The sequence below is a fragment of the Anabas testudineus genome, chromosome 9, assembly GCF_900324465.2.
Source record: "Anabas testudineus chromosome 9, fAnaTes1.2, whole genome shotgun sequence".
Taxonomy (NCBI): Eukaryota; Metazoa; Chordata; class Actinopteri; order Anabantiformes; family Anabantidae; genus Anabas; species Anabas testudineus.
This window is the reverse complement of record NC_046618.1, coordinates 8,764,879-8,783,811: the sequence shown is the minus strand read 5'-3', so window position 1 is coordinate 8,783,811 and position 18,933 is coordinate 8,764,879. Positions and strand designations below refer to the sequence as shown.

The 18,933-nt window shown below is 40.6% G+C and overlaps 1 protein-coding gene across 1 annotated transcript in view; it reads left to right on the top strand.

The window, feature by feature from the left end:
* Nucleotides 1–18,853, top strand: part of bin3 (bridging integrator 3) — a 32,883-nt gene extending 14,030 nt beyond the window's left edge. Inside the window, exons 4-9 of the mRNA XM_026344087.1 lie at nucleotides 2,927–2,988; nucleotides 4,625–4,761; nucleotides 8,916–8,956; nucleotides 13,798–13,939; nucleotides 14,977–15,111; nucleotides 17,376–18,853. Coding sequence (XP_026199872.1) covers nucleotides 2,927–2,988; nucleotides 4,625–4,761; nucleotides 8,916–8,956; nucleotides 13,798–13,939; nucleotides 14,977–15,111; nucleotides 17,376–17,522 — 664 coding nt within the window. The 3' untranslated portion in view covers nucleotides 17,523–18,853. The remainder of the gene's footprint in view (nucleotides 1–2,926; nucleotides 2,989–4,624; nucleotides 4,762–8,915; nucleotides 8,957–13,797; nucleotides 13,940–14,976; nucleotides 15,112–17,375) is intronic.
* The last annotated feature ends 80 nt before the right edge of the window (nucleotides 18,854–18,933 follow it).

Genomic DNA, 18,933 nt, shown 5'->3' with positions numbered 1-18,933 from the left:
ACGCAAGAAAAGTAAAACCCACAAACCCCACAAAACACACTTTTGCCACAGGAGATAAGTTCATTAGAGGTACAAGTCTCTTAAATCACCAGCTAACTGCATTTAAGATTAACACACCCCCAGGTTATGTAAGGGTTCTTTGACCATGAAGGAGAGTGATGGAGCACCGCATCAGATTATCTGGCCTCCACAATTACCAAGCTAAACCTCAGTGAGACAGTTTAGGATGATTTGAACTGCGGAGTGAAAGAACAACAACCAAGAAATACTTATGGTTAATGGGAACTCGTTCAAGACTGTTGGAAAAGCATTCCAGGTGAAAACCTCATAAAGCTGGTGGAAGTTGTTACCAGAGCATAAAATAAGATGGCTACTTTAAAGAATCTACAATTTAACTTCTGTTTTCAACTTGTTACACGAATAAAAGCATTTACCCAAACTTTTAAATTGTCAATTTATACAAAATACATCTGTAATCAGCAAATATCAACTGATCTGTTGACCCAGTTCTTCTTTTAGTTAAAGTTTTTTTATTTTTTATTATTCATTATTTTTGTTATTATTATTATTATTATTATTATTATCCAACCAACACTAAAAGACTTGTGTTAAAGTCATGTAAAATGTAGTTGTGTCTTTCAATTGCATGATAGTGACTGCACAGGCCCATCACTGGGATACTGGAGCAAGGAGCAGCAGCTGTTTCACTAGGCCGCTCTATTAACACCTTTTGGAAAGAGACTCGAGGCTCACCTGGCATCCATCCAGAATGGCTCTCTCTCTGTCAATGCTGACAGAGTAGGCAGAAGCATTGTGCAACACATTTTAAAGTAGGAGGTACAGTACGATCTGGAACACGAGTTTCACATGCACAAACAAGCACTGCAAGAGCACTTACTGAGTCTACAGACATTGGTCTCAGAGCATGCTAGTTTGTTTACATAGTGAGTTGCTTTCACCCACTATCCTCCAACCAGATCTCCACGACTGGCAGGGTTTTACTGTTATTTTCCTCATCTCATATTTGTCTCCTTTCATTACTCTCAAGTGTTAACTGTGTCAGCCAATTTACAAGACACTATTTTAGTTTCAGTTTGTTTCACATTATGCCCTCCATTTATTCCACTGGCATTCAGACATGCATTCAAAACAAAGTCTGGTTATGTAGTATGATTTCTAAACTGCTTCTGCTTGCTGCCATCACAAAGACAGAAATGATTGAACTGAGTACATGGTAGTATTTCCAGATGTTTATAACAATGTCAAAAGCAATTTTCAGTTTGCAGGAATGTCTCGAAGTGATAGCTGCATGCATTTGTTGTCTCTTATGTCAGCGCCTCTTAACATACCAGAAAACTGTGTGATCATGTGATTATAGAGTAGCCTGTACTCTTCACATTAATTGTCCTCTTTGACTACATACACACTGAACATGTGTTTACCAGGGATGTTACAGAAACAGGAAAAAGTCCTCTAATTATTAGATGCTGACTCAATACTACCTGAAGTATTGCTGAAAATATTGACTATAATGTGAATAGTACTTGCTGTGATTACAGTAGAAACGCGTGTTTCTGAATGCCAGAACTATGTCTTTATATTACTTTAGAGGAAGGCTGATATGTCTTATAAGACCCAGTTACATCTAATTGGTGAGAGGGCTACAGGAAGTTACTGTGGAGATTGTTATGACAGAATCTCTTTTTCCTGTGGTGTGAACAATAAGAGATGAGGTTACATCATTTTCTGCAAATGACATTTTTGGAACATCTTCCATCTGGTCTGTAGAGATTCAGTAAAAAATCCCAAAAAATGTCATGCTAAACAAAGGCATGTTGACAACAAGTTGTGATAGAAATAATTAATGATTTTTCCTCTTTCTACACTTAAACCCCATACCCTCAGAGTCTACTACCCTTAATAGGGAAACAAATGAATAACTGAAACTGCACTCAAAGATTACAAGTGTAGCTCAAAACTGTTATAATAAAAGTGCAATCTGACATGAGCTAATACCACAGAGGGTTTTCTACTGTTCTTGACAGTTGCCCAGAACACCACATACTATTTTGGTGATAACACAGAATGTTGCCATTGTGAACATTTCTTTTTTTTTCTCTCTTCAAAAATGAAGATGAAATCTAACTTTGCGTATTTATATGGATGTTGTTAAAATGTCACAAATAAGTGAAGCCAGTGTCATTTCAATGGAGAACCATTCACGTTCAGGTCTCATTCATGTGCCTGTGGATATATAGCAGTAACCCACTCTTTGATTTTTACCTGCTCAACTATATAATAATCTGCCAACATTATATATTTCAAGGCGCCAAACCTCCATTTTAGGTTTGATTTGGCTTTGCATCTTGCGGCCAGTGGCCATAGTGCCCCCAACAAAATCCTACGGGATTACACAGCTGTTGTCTTCCTAGTTAATATGCGTCTCAAAGCAATGATGGAAATGAAATCCTACCACGTTCCCTTTTTCGTGAAAGCAGAAGTGATATGACAGCAGTCTCGGGGGACATTCTAAACCTCTCGTTCGCCTTAATTGATATAATGAATGGCATGTGTTTTCAGCCTCCATAGTCTGGTAATTGCCATTTTTAACACCCATCAATGGAATATGTGCACTGGAATGATTGAAGACATTAATGCTTTTGAGCGCAAATGTTGTTGACAGTAACAAGAAGAATTCCCTGTATTGTTAATTAGCTAACGGATGTTACAATAACATTTTATGTGAAATCAATGAAATGTGTAATTCCTTCTTCAACCATGTTTTTATACACTCATTTCCTTTTCTATGTTTTTGATTTGGTCTTTTCTTTCTAATAATAAATATAATTGAAATACATTTAAGCCAATATCATTGCTTTCCTGTATTAGAAACTGGCTGATAATCATTATTCTTCTTGTCCTACAGGCTGGAGGATCAGACGAAAAAGCTTCACAAGGACATGAAGAAAAGCACCGAGGCTGATTTAGGTGTGTTCTGCCAACAGCCTGTGTGTTACTGCCTGGTGTGCCATTGATCTACAGTTGTTCATCAACATTCTTGATGTTACTTGACAGGTTTTTCCAGGCTAGTAGGGCACCTGGTTGCCTTAGTTTGTTTGGTTGTGCTTCAGCTCTACGAACAACTCGACAAATGACACAAGATTGCGAGCCTCCACCTTAATCTTCTTTTATGTTTTTGTTTTTTTTTCTAGGCTATCATTGTCTGTGTGCGTTGTATTTATGAGTGAGTCTTTTTGAGTAGTGTTCAGTTAGGGCTCAATTTGTCTACCATCTTTTCATTTATTCATGCATTTGTCGGCCACAGAAACCATGTTTACTTTTTATTTGCTTGTTGGTTTTGGAGTTGTGTATTTGAGAAGTAGCAGTAGACATGGCCTGTGGTAAGTAGTCAGTTGTGGGGGTGGAGGAGCAGGGACGGATGGAGGAGTGGAGTCGTCTTCATTTCCTCTCCTTTGTGCTCTGGAATATGGATGTCTGCTTCATCAAAGTGTCATAGCTGTCAGGCCCTCATTATCGTTAATGGATTCCATCTGTTGCACAGGTCTCTTCTCCACCAACTGCTACCAGACAAAAAACTGGACCTACTCCGCATGTCAGCACTGCATTCAGTACACTGCTTTCTGTGTCCACCAGCATTTATCAAGTCAAGGGTAGAGATATGCAGAGCTCTATTAAACTCGCTAATAAATTAGCTGTTGGTGGGTGATAATATCTTTTTAAGGGCTTCTCCAGAACACAATTTCAATTAGGCTAATTAAAGAAGGCAAATAAAGTGCATTTCATGTTTAGAAATTGTTCATCTTGTCATCTCAGACAACGAGACACAGGTTTCACTTATGTGGACATTACTGATAGAAATAATAAAATCACAGCCCTCAGGTCACATTTTGATTTTCATGACCCTATAATCAACATTGTCTGTTGTCTGATCCGACAAGTTCAAATCAGGCAATTTGTTACTTGTCAAATGTAAATGTATGCGGAAATGTCACACCATGGTAATTAATTGGTTGAAAATTGGTCTTGAGAGAATCCCAACAGAGTGTGAAAAGAGACCAGATCTCTATGAAGCCCATTTTCACCACAGCCTCTTTTGTCAGCTTGTGTCTCCTCAGTGCGGCTCATTTATTTTGACAGTGAAGCCATAATCTGATATGTGCGCTGTGTCTAAACAAAGTGGCATGAGTGCAGATTAACAGTAATTGGTGCTGTCAGTGTAGAAGCATTGCAAATATTCTTGTTGCTCTGGTGAATATTCAACACGGCAGGCAGCCCCACCACCCCCTCAGATTTTTACAATGGGGGCAGCACTGTGCCATTCTAGTTTTGCTCTTTACTTATTTCCCAAAATCTTGCTTTTGAAGACCCTACCACATACGAGCACACACTGATGAAACGCTTCAAGCCTTAGTGTAATGCACAAAGGCTGTCCCTGTGGTTAAAGAAGAATAGAAAAATATTGTTGGTGAATTGGATTAGAATGTGTTTGTATAGACATATAGATGTAAACCTCTATTACATTTATAATGTGCAGTACGTGTCTTTTTACAAAAGTTAATTTAACTATGTTTCAGCAGTATCCTTTTGTGTATCTGTCTGGCAGCCATGTCCAAAGCAGCAGTGAAGATCTCTGCAGACCTGCTGAGCAACCCACTGTGTGAGCAGGACCAGGCCTTCCTAGACTCCATGACTGCTTTAGACACAGCCATGAAAAGGATGGATTCATTCAACCAAGAGAAGGTTAGACTCATTCCCACTGTCTTCCACACTTAAAAAAATCTACTGTACTATCTCACTCTTTTGCTTTTTTCCCTCTGCTTTGTTTTCTTGGCACTTGCCATTGGTATTAGATTGCTATCAGGGGAAATGCTTTCCTCAGACATACAAAGTAGGAAACTAGAGGGCTTTTTGTTGAAAATGCATGTTTTCATAACTGTCAATATTGTGCAGCCTGTGCACTAAAAACTATCCGTATGTCTTTCCTTCTGCTGTCTGCTTGAAAAGCATCTGTGGCATCATCCTCTATAAGCTCAAGCTACTGGTTATCAGCTGTGAAGATTGATGCATTTGTGAGTCACTGTTGTAGAATAATTCGTACAATGAAAAGGCCAATTCTCAACAGGACAATATGGCCTACCACAAAATTCACACAAGTACTTACACTCATAGCTTGTGTAGTGATCAAGTCTGTGGTATTTCTTGCATTACTTATTGAGTGAAACATTTGGCTTCAAATCAACATTTGTTACGTTATATTACAGCAAAAAAAAGTAACGCTGTATACAACTCCTCAAATCCCTCCTGCAGCATTACACTAGAAACTAAAAGAGCAACTAGGGAATCAGACCACACAAACAGAATAACCAACAGACCAAACCAACACTGACATTCATGAAGTTACATGACAAGTGTTAGTAAAATATAGTCCACTGCATAATTAGCTTACATTTCCTCTCTTGTTGCACTTTTTCTTTTGATTCTGTTTTCAGATTTAGAGTATGTGTTGATTTTGAGTGTGTTTCCTATAATCTCTGTGCCTTTTACTTTTGTATGTTGTGTCCCATGGGGCAGCTGTAGATATGCAGAGATTTCTTTCCAAAACTCTAAACAATACAGTATATTCTTGCCCGCTGTCTCATAGCTGTACTTTATGACGATTTGTTCTTTAGCTGTCAGGTTCAGATTATTTGCTGGGTGCACTTTAGTTTTTGATTAGAATCATTGCCACTGGTGCTTATAATGTGAATCATAGTGGCCACTGTATGTGTACATCCTCAAGGCACTAAACTGTGAAGAGTAGACTTTTAAAGAGGAAAAATACAGGAAAAACACAGGAGATCACGGTGAAACATATACTGATTTTCCTTTTTTCCATCTGTGTTTTCTTGATTCATTGCCCTGCTGTTAGGTGTTCTGGGCTTTTCACATGCATTGCCTTAAAATATTCTTCTTTTTCACATTTTGTTGTGAACCAGAATGATTTCATAAACTTTCACCAACAACGATTTACCATGGTGGTGAAAATAGATACATTTTTTAAAAATCCACCTTTAACACCATAATAACATTTAGTGTAGTAACTCACTTGAACACCATCTGATAGTGTACCAGGTATATTTGGTTGAGAAAACATTTGTATTTTCTGTTGTGAAATAATAAAAATAAATATAAAATCCACAAAATATGTTGGATGGAGTTGAAGCCACTACATATACATATATTGTAGCGGTCACTTTTGTTAATCTTTGCTTTTGTCTTCAGTTGCTAAGATTGACTTTACTTTTTCTTAACTTGACATACAGGTTACATTTCACAAGAGCCATTTTGGATGACTAGACGAAGTAAAATGTGGGTTGGATTGAGCGTGTGGGTTTGTAACCCGGGGTGCATATGTTCCAGGACTTGGCTTAGTCGAGTGCCAGTGAGAACACTTATGTGTTCAGGATAGAGCAACTTTTGCGTTCTTTAGATTTTATACAACATCAACTTTTCTTTTGTATTTTATTTTTTTCATTTTCACTGTGTTCAAATTCAAAACTCAAGTTGTTGCCACACATACTTGACAGTCAATGGATAAATTAAGTTGGATCCAATGCTTTCTTTCCACCTCATTTGAATATTGTGAAATTTCAGCATCAAACTCTCTGCTCCCATTTTTCCTCCTCACAGTTATGACCTTTAACTCTGCCAAACCGTGTAGGTCAGGGTTAGTCAGTATCCATATCAATTCTGTAATTTCTTAGTCATCAATTTAATATGATTCTCTATTCTTAGCCTCTAGTAGCAAGATGTGCAACTAGTCTTTGTAGTATATAGTATTGGATGTATTTTCTGGCTCCATGATGTGTAGTTTTTCTGTTTGGCTCTGTGGCTGGGATGTCTTTGACAGTGAATCAGCCAGTCACTTTGATTCCAGCACAGTTCTTACTTGTGGAGCACAACAGTCACCAACTGTATTGACGTGGTTGTATTTCTTTTTTTTTAACACACTTTCATCCAGAGTGGATTTTGACAGCTAGGTCACACCTGATTTTCTCTGCATTTCTTTCAGTCTTACTAAATAAAAATCCTTGCCTTAACACAATGTTCAGTTCCAGGTTTGGGCTGGGTTGTGTGTCTACTTTTGTATAGTGGCTAAAAGTGAGCTAAAGGCAAAATAGTGATTCTGAGCACTTTTTGGTCAGTCCGCTATGTGGAATATCACCTCAGGTTTGCTAGGTGTTTAAAATCCAGCACAGCTCACTCAAACAGTGCTGCAGCTTCTCCCTTCAAGCTGACTGTTGATTCTGACGGCACCAACAGAAACTCTATTGCTCCAGCGAAACAGACACAAAAGCATCCACCCTTTGCTCTTCTCCGTGTTGAGACGAGATGTTCTGCCGCAGGGCCCACAAGTAAGAGAGCCAGCAGATAAAACGTGCAGCGATAATGAAGGCAGCAGTGGCCCAGGTCTGTGTGTTTATTTCTGGGGCTGAGGAGGGCTCACAGCCCCGCCGGCACACTGCTGCTGAAGCTGAGCCCCAGTGTAGATGGCGGCAGAGCAGTAGAGGATGCTCCGTTTGGAGGGATATTGATTTCCTCTGCGATCTGTGTGTATTTTTGGGAGGCCTGTGTGCCGGGATGGCCTCTGCCCCGTGACTCACTGATGGAGACTGCTGCTTGAGCGCCGGCCTCAGGCTCTGCAGGGCCTCCAAGGAATAGCTCTGCCCCCCCCCTCTGTGGGAAGGGGCAGAGGGTAGAGGGCACCAGCATGCTTAAGCAAATCTGCCGCTGTTGTTCTCCCTCCTCGCTGCATGCTCTCACCTTAGAAGCAGGCGCAGCTCTAGTTGGGGAGGGGGGATGGTGTGAATATGTAAAACAAAGAAAATGTGAATTCCCATGTACTTATTTGTTATTGGTTCTCTGTTTTCCCTCAAACCACAATCAACCATTTTGTACTTGGAAATATGCCTGTGTGAAGCAGTGAGTGTTGCTGTATGTTCTCATAGATGGTCAGGGCATTTTTACAAACCACAGCTGCGATCTCGCTTCCTTGTTGTTGTGTGATTGACTGTCCTTCCAATAGCGAGTGAACATATGATTAGTGGAGCTGCTCACTGTTCTCATGCAGCTGTCACTTCACATCGCACTGCTTTAAATTCTTCACTGCTCTTAGCATTTGGTTTTCACTTGACTCGGTTGCCTGGTTAACTTAGCATTCTGTAATGCTAGGAGATGTAGTATGTAACAAGTCATTTTGAATCTGCAATGTAAATGACAGTGGAAACTTTATTAGTTGTGCGTCAACTTCTGTCGATGAGACTTGGTGCCGGAGCTGGAGGCCTCAACATGAGATGTTCGTTTACTTCCATTTAACACCCCTCTACTCCTCCACCCCACCCCGACCCCTCTTTCCCTTCCCCGTTGGTTCTGGCAACCAGAAGGAGAATGCAGAGAAATATAAACTGTTATTGTTAAAATGTTTGTTTGCAAGAACTTTCATCTTGTAAGGCAGCCCACCCTCCACAGGATTTGAAATCAGTTGGGCTTTGCTTTCATGTCCGTCCCCTGACAGTTTCATCCTTTTGTATTGCAAGCTCAATGAATATTCAGGGGTTTCTCCTCAGGGCTTGTGTACAATAAAAGAGTCAACGTCATGAAAGTTTCTTTCCAAGCCCCCCTCCCCTTTTTTCATGAGTACTCCATTTGAAATATGCACAGTTACTGATGTTTGTGCAGTGGCAATATTTTACAGCTAATGAGAGATGTTGAAGCTGTTTTGTTCCAAGCTTAATTTTGATGTAACTCAATTTGACAATGAATAACAATTCATGATGCCACTTCTCCTAATAGGGATATTGTTATTTCTTATGTTATTTTTATGTATTGTTTCTTTGTTTGTTTGTTTTTTACAGGTCAACCAGATCCAAAAAACCGTTATTGACCCTCTGAAAAAGTAAGTGTCCATCTTGATTTTCTTGATTTGAAGGGGGTTTTAACATCTCTCTATACCAGACCATTGTCAGATAGTTGTTTCTGAGTGTTTGAGTGGTAGAATGTTTCACACAGTGAATTATAAAATATTGTAAAGATAATTAAGTTTTGCAGCTTATTGTTTATGATGTGATAAATCCATGCGACAGCCTGGTCTAGTGTCTTGTAGCATTTTATTAGCGAACCGAACCCTCCTCATACTAGTATGGTGAAATACAGTGAGTGAGCAATGCTGCTGTGGTGGTAGTGTGTCTGGAAGAAAGTTTATTTGGTTCTCATTCCTAATACTCGCCCCCATTTGAACAGGCAGTGAATGCTATTCCATTCCTTAAGCCTAACTTTTTTTAACATAATACTTCAGACATGCACATGCAAAACAGAGATACTGAAGGGAGTGGTTGGACAATCCCACCCATCTTCCGGAGAGCTTATTAAGGGTTTGCTTCCTCTTTTTGGCTCCTCCCAGGAGATTAAACATATGCTTTGTAAGGGACTGTGTGCATATCTTTTTATTACAACTTTATGTAGAATTTTCTCCCCACATGAACCTGACATTTTTTAAGTAGCCAATGTGAAGCAATTTCACTGTACACAAGGAATAGTGTGTGTGTGTGTGTGTGTGTGTGTGTGTGTGTGTATGTGTGTGTGTGTGTGTGTGTGTGTTAAGCCCTCTCTTCCTCGTGTGCTCTGGTGGCGGAGCAATGACAGGATGGAATGGTTCTAATTTCCTCTTCCTGGTGGGCGGCAGGCGGACGTGTGGGCAGGCTCAGAATATGGCAAAGGGCCCAGCTTCTTGGGCCCAGAGTCGTAGATGGGTTGAGGAGAAAAACTGTCTCAGGACACATACATACATACACAAACACTAGCCCAGATTTTACAGAGGGCGCTGTCTCACAAAGACCATATTTTAGACTATAAAGTTTGACATTCACACAATTCTGAAACAGAGCAGAGAAAGTAAGTTCACAAACAAGTAATTTAGCCAAGCTAAATTGACCTCTTGATTAACTTTTCCCTTCTTAAAACTGCAGCACTATTAGTTTATTAAAGTGACTTCTTTAGAAAACCAAGATACAAAAGATACTATACTTGACAGCTTCCATTAAGATTCCATTAGTCGTTCACTAATGAATATTTTTTATTGTTTACTTAGTCTCAAACTACTCTATTGGTGATCTTGTGTCATTGTACAGGGAATTAGAGGAGAGTTGAAAAGGAGACCGTTAATGTTAATGGAAGACCTTGAATGGATTGTGTGTGTATGTGTGTGTGTATGTATGCATGTTAGATACATGGTTGTGTCCATGTGTGATTGCTATTTTGATTTTTGGCATCCGTTCTTAACACTTAATGTGGTAAAATGTACAGTAACAAAATGAAAAAGGCAGTCCCCAACTTCTCCCCCTATTGTCTCTTTCTCTCTCTCTCTCAGGCCCAGACATGAATTTTATCTGCTCAGCAGGGTCACTGAATGACATCACTGTGTTTATGTGCGGGGAGGGGAGTGCGTGGGCATTCAGGCATTTGTGATATCTAGGCCTCCTAACCTAGCCCTTTCTGCTCCATTGCTCTTTTGGGTGAGATAGAAGTCAAGCCTGTTTTGAGACCTCTGCCCTGAGTTGAGCTATGACTGGACAAGCCATCTTCACCCCTCTCAGTAAGAGGAAGCTCTGCCCTGGAGCGGGTTGTGAGGCCTAGAGCCAACTGGACTGTTTGGCCTTGGCCTGTGAGGCTGATTCAGTTTGCAGTATTGGTGGGAGGGGGACAGCAATCGAATTTGATCTGATTTTGTTGCTGAATTTTTGAATTGAATTTCAGTTTTATGTACCCAGGATGTTGCTACGAAATTGTCTTGCTCTTTTTTCATCTTCTCTGGTGTATCATGTATCCAGCCTGCTTGAGTTGTCTGAGTTTTCATCAACAAAGCACAAGGCAAGTTGCAGCAGATCAAGCTCTCCTTCTGCTGAGACAAAGGAGGTTCTGCTGGCATGCTTGTCAGACAAACACACATATTCCCATGGCTCACTGCTCTTACACCATTTGCATAGGTAGTTATTTTACATTTGCAGTAAGCAGATTTTAACAAAACCTTTAATGTGATGTAAACTTTTCTGACATTCTTAAGTCTTCATCTGAGACAGGGAAACATTGGAGGTGGTAATTTGCACATAAAAAATGTTCTTGCCTGTGTGTGTGTGTGTGTGTGTGTGTGTGTGTGTGTGTGTGTGTGTGTGTGTGTGTGTGTGTGTGTGTGTGTGTGTGTGTGTGTGTGTGTTAAGCCCTCTTTTCCTTTTTTTTTTTATTTTTTAACCATTGGACTGAGAACATTTTTACAAAGCCGGTCCTCACAATGAGTAGGGTGTTTAAAGAGCTATTTTGACTAGGTTTTAGGGTTAGGGTTGGAATTAGGTTTTGGTTAAGGTAAAGCAGTAGATGTGATAAATAAAAAATTGAAAGAGTATAATAGCTTGGTCTACGTGACAGTAGGGGGCTAGGAAATTAATTATGTGAATGAGTGTCCTTACACTGACTACCATACAAAAATGTTTTTTTTGTTTTTGCTGTAGTGAGTTATGTGATGGTGATAGTCAAGGAGGACAGCCAGCATCGTAGACTGAGGGTGTCTAGACCATACTTGGGCTTGGCTGATGGGCCAGACTGGTCTGTCTGTGGATTGGCAGCTGCTCATAAACACACACTCTGGTCCAGATGCTATTTCCATTCAGTCTGTTAACCACACCCTGACCTGTCACATGGACAGTGGTATGCCCTTGGCCCCCGCGCAGCCCTTAACCAGCACAAGACATGACTGACCACAAGTCTAGACCTAGCCAGCTGTCTATTAGTTGTCCAGCCAAGACCAGGACATCGAGAGAAATGTCTAGTGTCCGGAGTGAACTATCATTACATGTATAGTCATCTTCATATGCCAGCATATTCTTATTTGGGAGCTTTTGACACAGCTGAGTCACTTCAACTTTTGGACAGAGTGCCCTGAATGTAACAGTAAGACATCAGCATCTCGCATGAAAAAGAGAGAAATGGGTTAATAAGCAGTTGGCTTTAGGTCTAGCTCTTTCTCCTGTCGGCACCAGGAGCGCAGTGGCACTTAGCATTCGCTGTATGCTAAAACATGGCAGTTCCTTCCTTTGTTGTACAACTTCAGAGCAGAACAACAGCCATCATGGTGTGTCATCAAGAACTGCCGTTAGGTGAAGTACGCTGGAGAGAACGTAGTCACCCTTCGTGTAATCTGAAAGCTGACAGTTTGCTGCTGTGTTGTCATCAGCCAGTAGGATCATGCTGGAGAGCAGTCATGCCTAGAGGGCAGTTACATAATCCCTTGGTACTTCAAGTATGTGTACACTGGAGCAGATAGTAGACTTGAGGATCGGCACCCACCCCTGTTGTAAACTGGGCCAAAGTGGTATTTTATAAATAGTGGTAAAGCGTAGGCTGCAGGGCTGGGCTGAACTGAGGTCCGTGATGTCACTCAAACACTACAAGACCACTCCTTGCTTAACTTCCTGTCGAAAACAATCCCTGCTTGTCTGAGGTTGAGCTTCAGTTCACGTCACTAGCTCTGGTAAGGTTCACAGGCAGACACAGCCATAATCTAGGATTTCATAGTCAATCCACAAGTTCTTTGGTTCCCTCATCTGCTGCCTAGAGCAGGGCAAGGGTTGGCATGGAGAGGGACGTAAATCACAAGGCCCACACATTTTGTGGCTAATAACACTCACATAATAAACTATTGTAGAGTATTGTAGTGTGCCTACACAGTTGATGAAATGTTTTAAATGAGTCATTCAAAAAACTCAATCTCACTCTTCATTACAATTGTTTTTATTACTGACTCACATGTAGCAGACACCTGTATGAATCATGGTGTGGCCTTCTTTTTAAAGACACTCTCACTTGTTTGTGTTTACATGTTAGGAAGGCTAAATATTTGTTTCCTAACTGTTGTCTTGCTTTGCTGCTAATTTGTTAATACTGTAACTGCTGGGATTTTAGTAACAGCTAATTACCTCTTCACTCTCACCTGTATTATTTGTTGTATTTAGAATAAATTAAAATGAAACATAACTACCTCAGTTTTTTTAGAAATAAGTTTGGGCATCCTCTGCATACCATATATTTATGCTGGATACATTCAAGTATGCTTTAATCTTGTAGTGTAGATGTTCTCTATTGTCTAGGTATATCAACTTGATTTTTTATACAGTATTTTCATTAAATATCATTAGGTGGAGTATTTACAGTAGACAGAATTCCTGCTTCCCATTAAAAGCAGCCACAAAACCAGTGCAACAAGTCCCAGGATGAAGCACAGACTCCTGTTGCTAAGTTACAGATGAGTGTTTTCCTATTTTTAGTGCTGAAGACTAGGATTCTCATTGCAAGAATATATTTTCATTTGGAATATGATAATTGTCACAAAATGAATTGTTTCATGCCATTTTGAACTACAGTAATTAGATAATAGATTAGAGGAAGCTTAATGCAAAGCTGTCCTCTGGGGTTTGAGAGTACCTCTGCAATGAGACTTTGAGGAGAGGGATTTTATTTATTCATAATGACTTTTATTAAGATGGGATCTAATGCAGAATGCATGTCTACAAATTCTGTAAAGCACAGAAAGCAGTTTGAGTGATTTCAGTAACTTCCGTGATAGTTTTTTCCCCCCTCCATTTTAGTACTTTGAGTGGGTGTATTTTTTGTTTGCATATATGCACGCGTGCGTGTATGTTTGTTTAGTGTAGTCAAAGATTTCTAACATTGTCTGTACCTGTCTTGCAGGTACAGTGGTGTCTTCCCCAGCCTCAATATGGCAGTGAAACGCCGGGAACAAGCACTACAGGACTACAAACGGTTGCAGGCCAAAGTAGAGAAGTACGAAGAGAAAGAAAAAACTGGGCCCATTATGGTCAAACTACACCAGGTACTGTGAGTTTAACGCTTGCATCGGTGCACGTGTTCATACACCCGAATGCTCCCTCTATCTGTAGAGGAGCAGAGTTCATTTGCTCTTACATGCTGCATGTATTGTGAATAGAGAGCAATAAGTGGAAAATGATACAAATGCTGACTGGATATGAACAAAAATAGTTGCGCACATGCATACTGTACATGTGCGCTCCTTCACCCACGCAAGCTACCAGGCTCTCAAGTTGTGCCTTTTCAAAAAAGGCACTGCTGCACATCTACAGGCACATAATTGAGAATTGTAGACACACACACACACACACACACACACACACACACACACACACCATGAGGCCACTACAGAAGCACACGCATTCACAGATAGTGCTGCAGTGTTGCCTATGCTATTGCCTCTAACACATCCTCACATGGCGAGCCACCCACACACTTTGAGAAAAGCACTGTCAGGGGAACAAAGCCTTGAAGAGGCCTCCTCATCCCTGCCCTTTGAATCCCTGTGCACTTAAAGAAATGATCCTGACAAAACACCCGAATGCCATTTCATCTGGCATGTGTGGAGAAAACTAAGGTGTAGAGACCATACCGGAATGTAGCTGATAAACAATATGTTGTAGTTTGAATATAGCAGCTTCCCCCTTCTCCTTAATAAAAATTCTCACCCTCTCACACATATTCATTGTGCATTCCATAACTCCATGCCTACAGTAGACTACCCACTAATACATTCGCACACAGATCAGTGGTGCTGGAGTCCACTCACAGCCAAGTCTGCCCACATTACCCACTCCTCCTCACTGTGGTCGTGATTACAGCCTTTTTTTACACTGCTTCTCTGTGGGAATTAGGCAAATATCTTTCTGTACAATAAGAAAAGGACACTAATGATGGTATAAATGATGAATTTAGTTTAAACTATAATGCATTGTGTGAATTATGACATTAACAGGCATTGGTGAAATATGAGATTGTTCAGTAAAGTCAGAACTGATAGTCACCTATTCATTTGTTTACCTTCTTCCCTCCTCATCCCAGGCCAGAGAGGAACTCCGACCGGTCAAGGAAGACTTTGAGGTCAAGAACAAGCAGCTGCTTGACGAGATGCCCAAGTTCTACCACAGCCGTATTGACTACTTCCAGCCTAGCTTTGAGGCTCTCATCCGGGCACAGGTTAGAGATTCCCCCCACACTCACACATGCACGCACACACACACTCACCCCAAAAGCTGCTGAAACGTCCTGTGTGCACTGCTTAAACATTGATAGAGATAGAAGGCAGTGTATGATCCTGGCAGTCTCCCACCACACAGTCCTAATAAAATTAACCCTCAGTGGTGGCTCACACCACTATTTAGGGAAGGATGGCCTCATGTGTCTGACTCCAGCTCTGTTAGCCTTCCTCTAACCTGAAGCCTCTCTTAATGCAGCTGGGTGTCTCAACTTAGCGCCACCATGTCCCCCTCCCCTACCCCAGACCTGCCTAGCGATGTCATTTCCTCCTTTGTGCAGCCACTGGCAAATTCCTAATTAGTAAAGTAAATTATCAGATAATTATCAGATCTGTGAAGCACTTTGAACTAAAAATAAATAAATAAATAGTGAAGCGAGCAATCAACATAAAATAATTCTATAACTCTAAGCACATAACTTTTCTCTTTTGAGGTTAAATCTGTGGGGGGTTTTTTTACCTTTTGCATGGCTTTGTATGATGCTAAGAGCTTCTCTTAGTCACACAGGCTATTTTGTTCTGTCCACATTATCTTGATTCATGTAACTCACGCACATGAATGAGCATTTACACATGTTTACACACACACGCAGTCGCACGTGGGTGGTCAGTGGCCCAGTGGACCTCATCCCCAGCCTTGCTGCATGTGCTCAGTTTCATCCTCCACTCCTTTCTCTCCCAGCCGCTTGTTGCTGCGCAGCTCCCAGTGGCAGCAGCAAAAGGCACAAAGGCTGCCTTTGTTATGAGCCTTCAGCGTCACTAACGCAAGTCCTGTCCAGCAACTTTCAGTGGGACACACAGCCTGACCTGTCCACCTGTACAGATGTTGATGAATTGAGACATTGTCTTGATAGATTTTTCTCCTCACTTGAATTCTCGGCTGCATGTGTTCATTTAAAAAACACTTTACTTGCTTTGTCATTTTTTTCTGTTGATTTTCTCCCGAAACGGTAGTCACGTATTGTTAATTATAATTGTAGGCTAAGAGGTCAGAGTGTATCCTCTCAGTATAAATATTAAGCAGCTGGGACTATGGTATGTTGAAGTTCTCAGTAAATTAAAGCTCTGCTTTACCCAAAGGCTCCTTTTGTATGGTAGGTGGTCACAGCTGTGTGAGGCTGCATTTACTCCTCGTGGTGACTCGACTAATTGTAATAGTAGAGTGTCTTTTCAGCATAGGGTACCCAGACACTGATCTGGTGTACATTATCATCATTGGTCATATGGACATTTCCGATGGCCCTTTCAACAAGCCACTTTTGGGAAAAAAATATCCGCTTTACCCCCACAAACAGCAGTAACCCAATACTTATGGCCCACTCATGTGGTTTAGGTGGCAAATATTGGTATAAACATACTAAGGTCTTTCAGACTGAGCACTTAAAAAGGCTTGTAGAAGGTGGTTTAGAAACTTGACTTTTTTCCTATCGGCTGACTGTGTCAAATCTTCTCATGACAGAGTGAGACAAATGTTATTTCCATGTGAAACGCAATGATTCTTCGTTTATTTCCATCTTAACCTAGTCCTTATCCTGTTGAAACTCAGTATGCATTTCTCCCACTGGGTATCTTGGTTGGTTGTGCTGTTTCGGCCTACAATAGGACACACATAATAAAAAAAAAAAAAAAGCTTACTTAAGAGCATGGTATAGTATACATTGTTGCATGAATAATTATTTAGGTGTTTGTGGGGGTGGGGGGGGTTCAAGGAGTTGTATTTCCCAGTACTTTCATTCCCTGCCTACTCTTCTGGAGACTTGTAATGTGATTAAAGTCTATTAATCATCAAAGCAACTCTCTAGGGAGCCTGACTCATGAACTAAAGGGAAGAAGCAGGGGTGGGAAGTGTCAAGAAAGCTTTCAGTGAACACTCTCCATCTCTTGTTCAGATTGGGTAAGAAAAGCAGGGTCACTACCCATTGAAGCGCAGAGTTTTTGGGGCTTTGTCAGAGTTGTTTGATATCTATATATGTATACATTAGTTGGGTTGATGATCTATGAGACCAGCAGCTTTAGAGATGTGTAAATGAAAGCAAGGTTAGATTGTGCAAGTAGAGCAGTTTGGAATATGGATATGAATTTGGAGTTTTTGCTGAGAGATATCTTAAAAAGACTGGATTCCCGTTCAGTATTTACCTCATGTCAGACAAGACTTTTTTCCTACCATCTCCATCAAGTCATTTCTTTTTCCCTTTCTGCCCTGCAGGTGGTCTATTTTACGGAAATGTACAATATCTTCAGTGAGTTAACAGACCAGATCGACCAGGCAGGGTTGACTGATGAGCAGAGGGAGAGAGAGACTGAGGCCAAGCTCAGCGAGTTGCGTGCTCTGTCCATTGTCGCCGATGACTGAGGGAGGAAAGCTGAAAACTGGGAAAGGCTCCTTTCATGCCTCTCTGAATGGATTGCACTCTTTTCGGGCTCCTCCGTGCAGTTCAAACGGACAGCAATGGCCTTAACCTGATTATCAGTTGATTTCCTTACGGCCTCATCACCCCCCCCCCCACCCATTTCTCTTGCACTACACTCTGTTTAATTCTCTCTGCAAAGACTCAAAGCAGCTGAAATGCCACATTAAGTAAGCCATCAGCCAAGTGCAACATTACAAGCCAATATGATGTTTTTTAGTAAAGGAATCAAACTGTTCTCATCAGAGATAATTAACAGGGTTACACTTCTTGGTTTCAGAGGTGCATGTTAGCATGTGTTTTAAAGTAAGAAATGAACAAGGAAATGTTTTTATTAATCATCTCTGCTGTGTTACCATCAATCTGTGAAATAGATATTTCATAGTCGTTATAACAGTGCTACACACTGTCCATGTTATGTAATGTATTGTACATTATCGGCAAGAAAATGCATTTCTGTATCTTGGCCTTTTCTGGTTATCCCTAAGTTTAGCTCTGTGCCATGTGGACGTTTTATTGGGGTTTAAAGGTTTTGGTTATATCACCTGTGCATAATGTGCCTACTTTGTCCTGACTGGATGTAACATGGTGCCTGTGCAGCAGTGTCCAAAGGTTGACCTCTCTGTAATCTGTAGGGAGAACTCAATCATTATTCAAAACAAAGGCTAGTGCTCCCTCTAGTGAAAAATACTGGTAATGACATTTTCCTCTTTGTCACACCATCCATCCTTTGTTCTATTGTTGGTTGCTCAGTTTGTCTGTTAACATAGAATCTCACACATCGTTGGCACGCTAGACAAAGTCATTTCTCTGGACACGTGATACCAGCTTTTCTTGACTTCTGGACCAAATCATTTTGTCTTAACACTCCTTTATTCAGCTTAAGTAGGATGAACACAAACTGGTGATGGTGGAGCTGTATGTTAGTGTACACACACTGATTGTTCCTGTTTCAGGTTTTCTTTTCTAGGTGTCATAGCAATTAGTTGATTATGCTGTGACAGGCATGTTTTGACTATAAAATTACTCTGTCTTTGTGTTCTCCAACGCAGACAGTGTTACATGTAAGTGGTTATATTTATGAAAGTTTTTTTTTTTTTCTAAATAATGAAGAATTCCAGTTGTAGCGGTTGATTAACAAAACTAAGACTTAATAAGAGTGGGTTTTATTTAGGCTCCTATTTGTTTTTAATTCCTGTCATCTGTCAAATGGCAGTATTTTCATGTGTCATTTCTGTGTATAATCTTGAAATAAATGAACCTTTAGAATTGCAAACATGCCTATACATGTTTAGATGATCAACTGCATATTTTTTTATGGGAAGTGCAAGAGTCCAGGTTTTACTCAGACAGGCG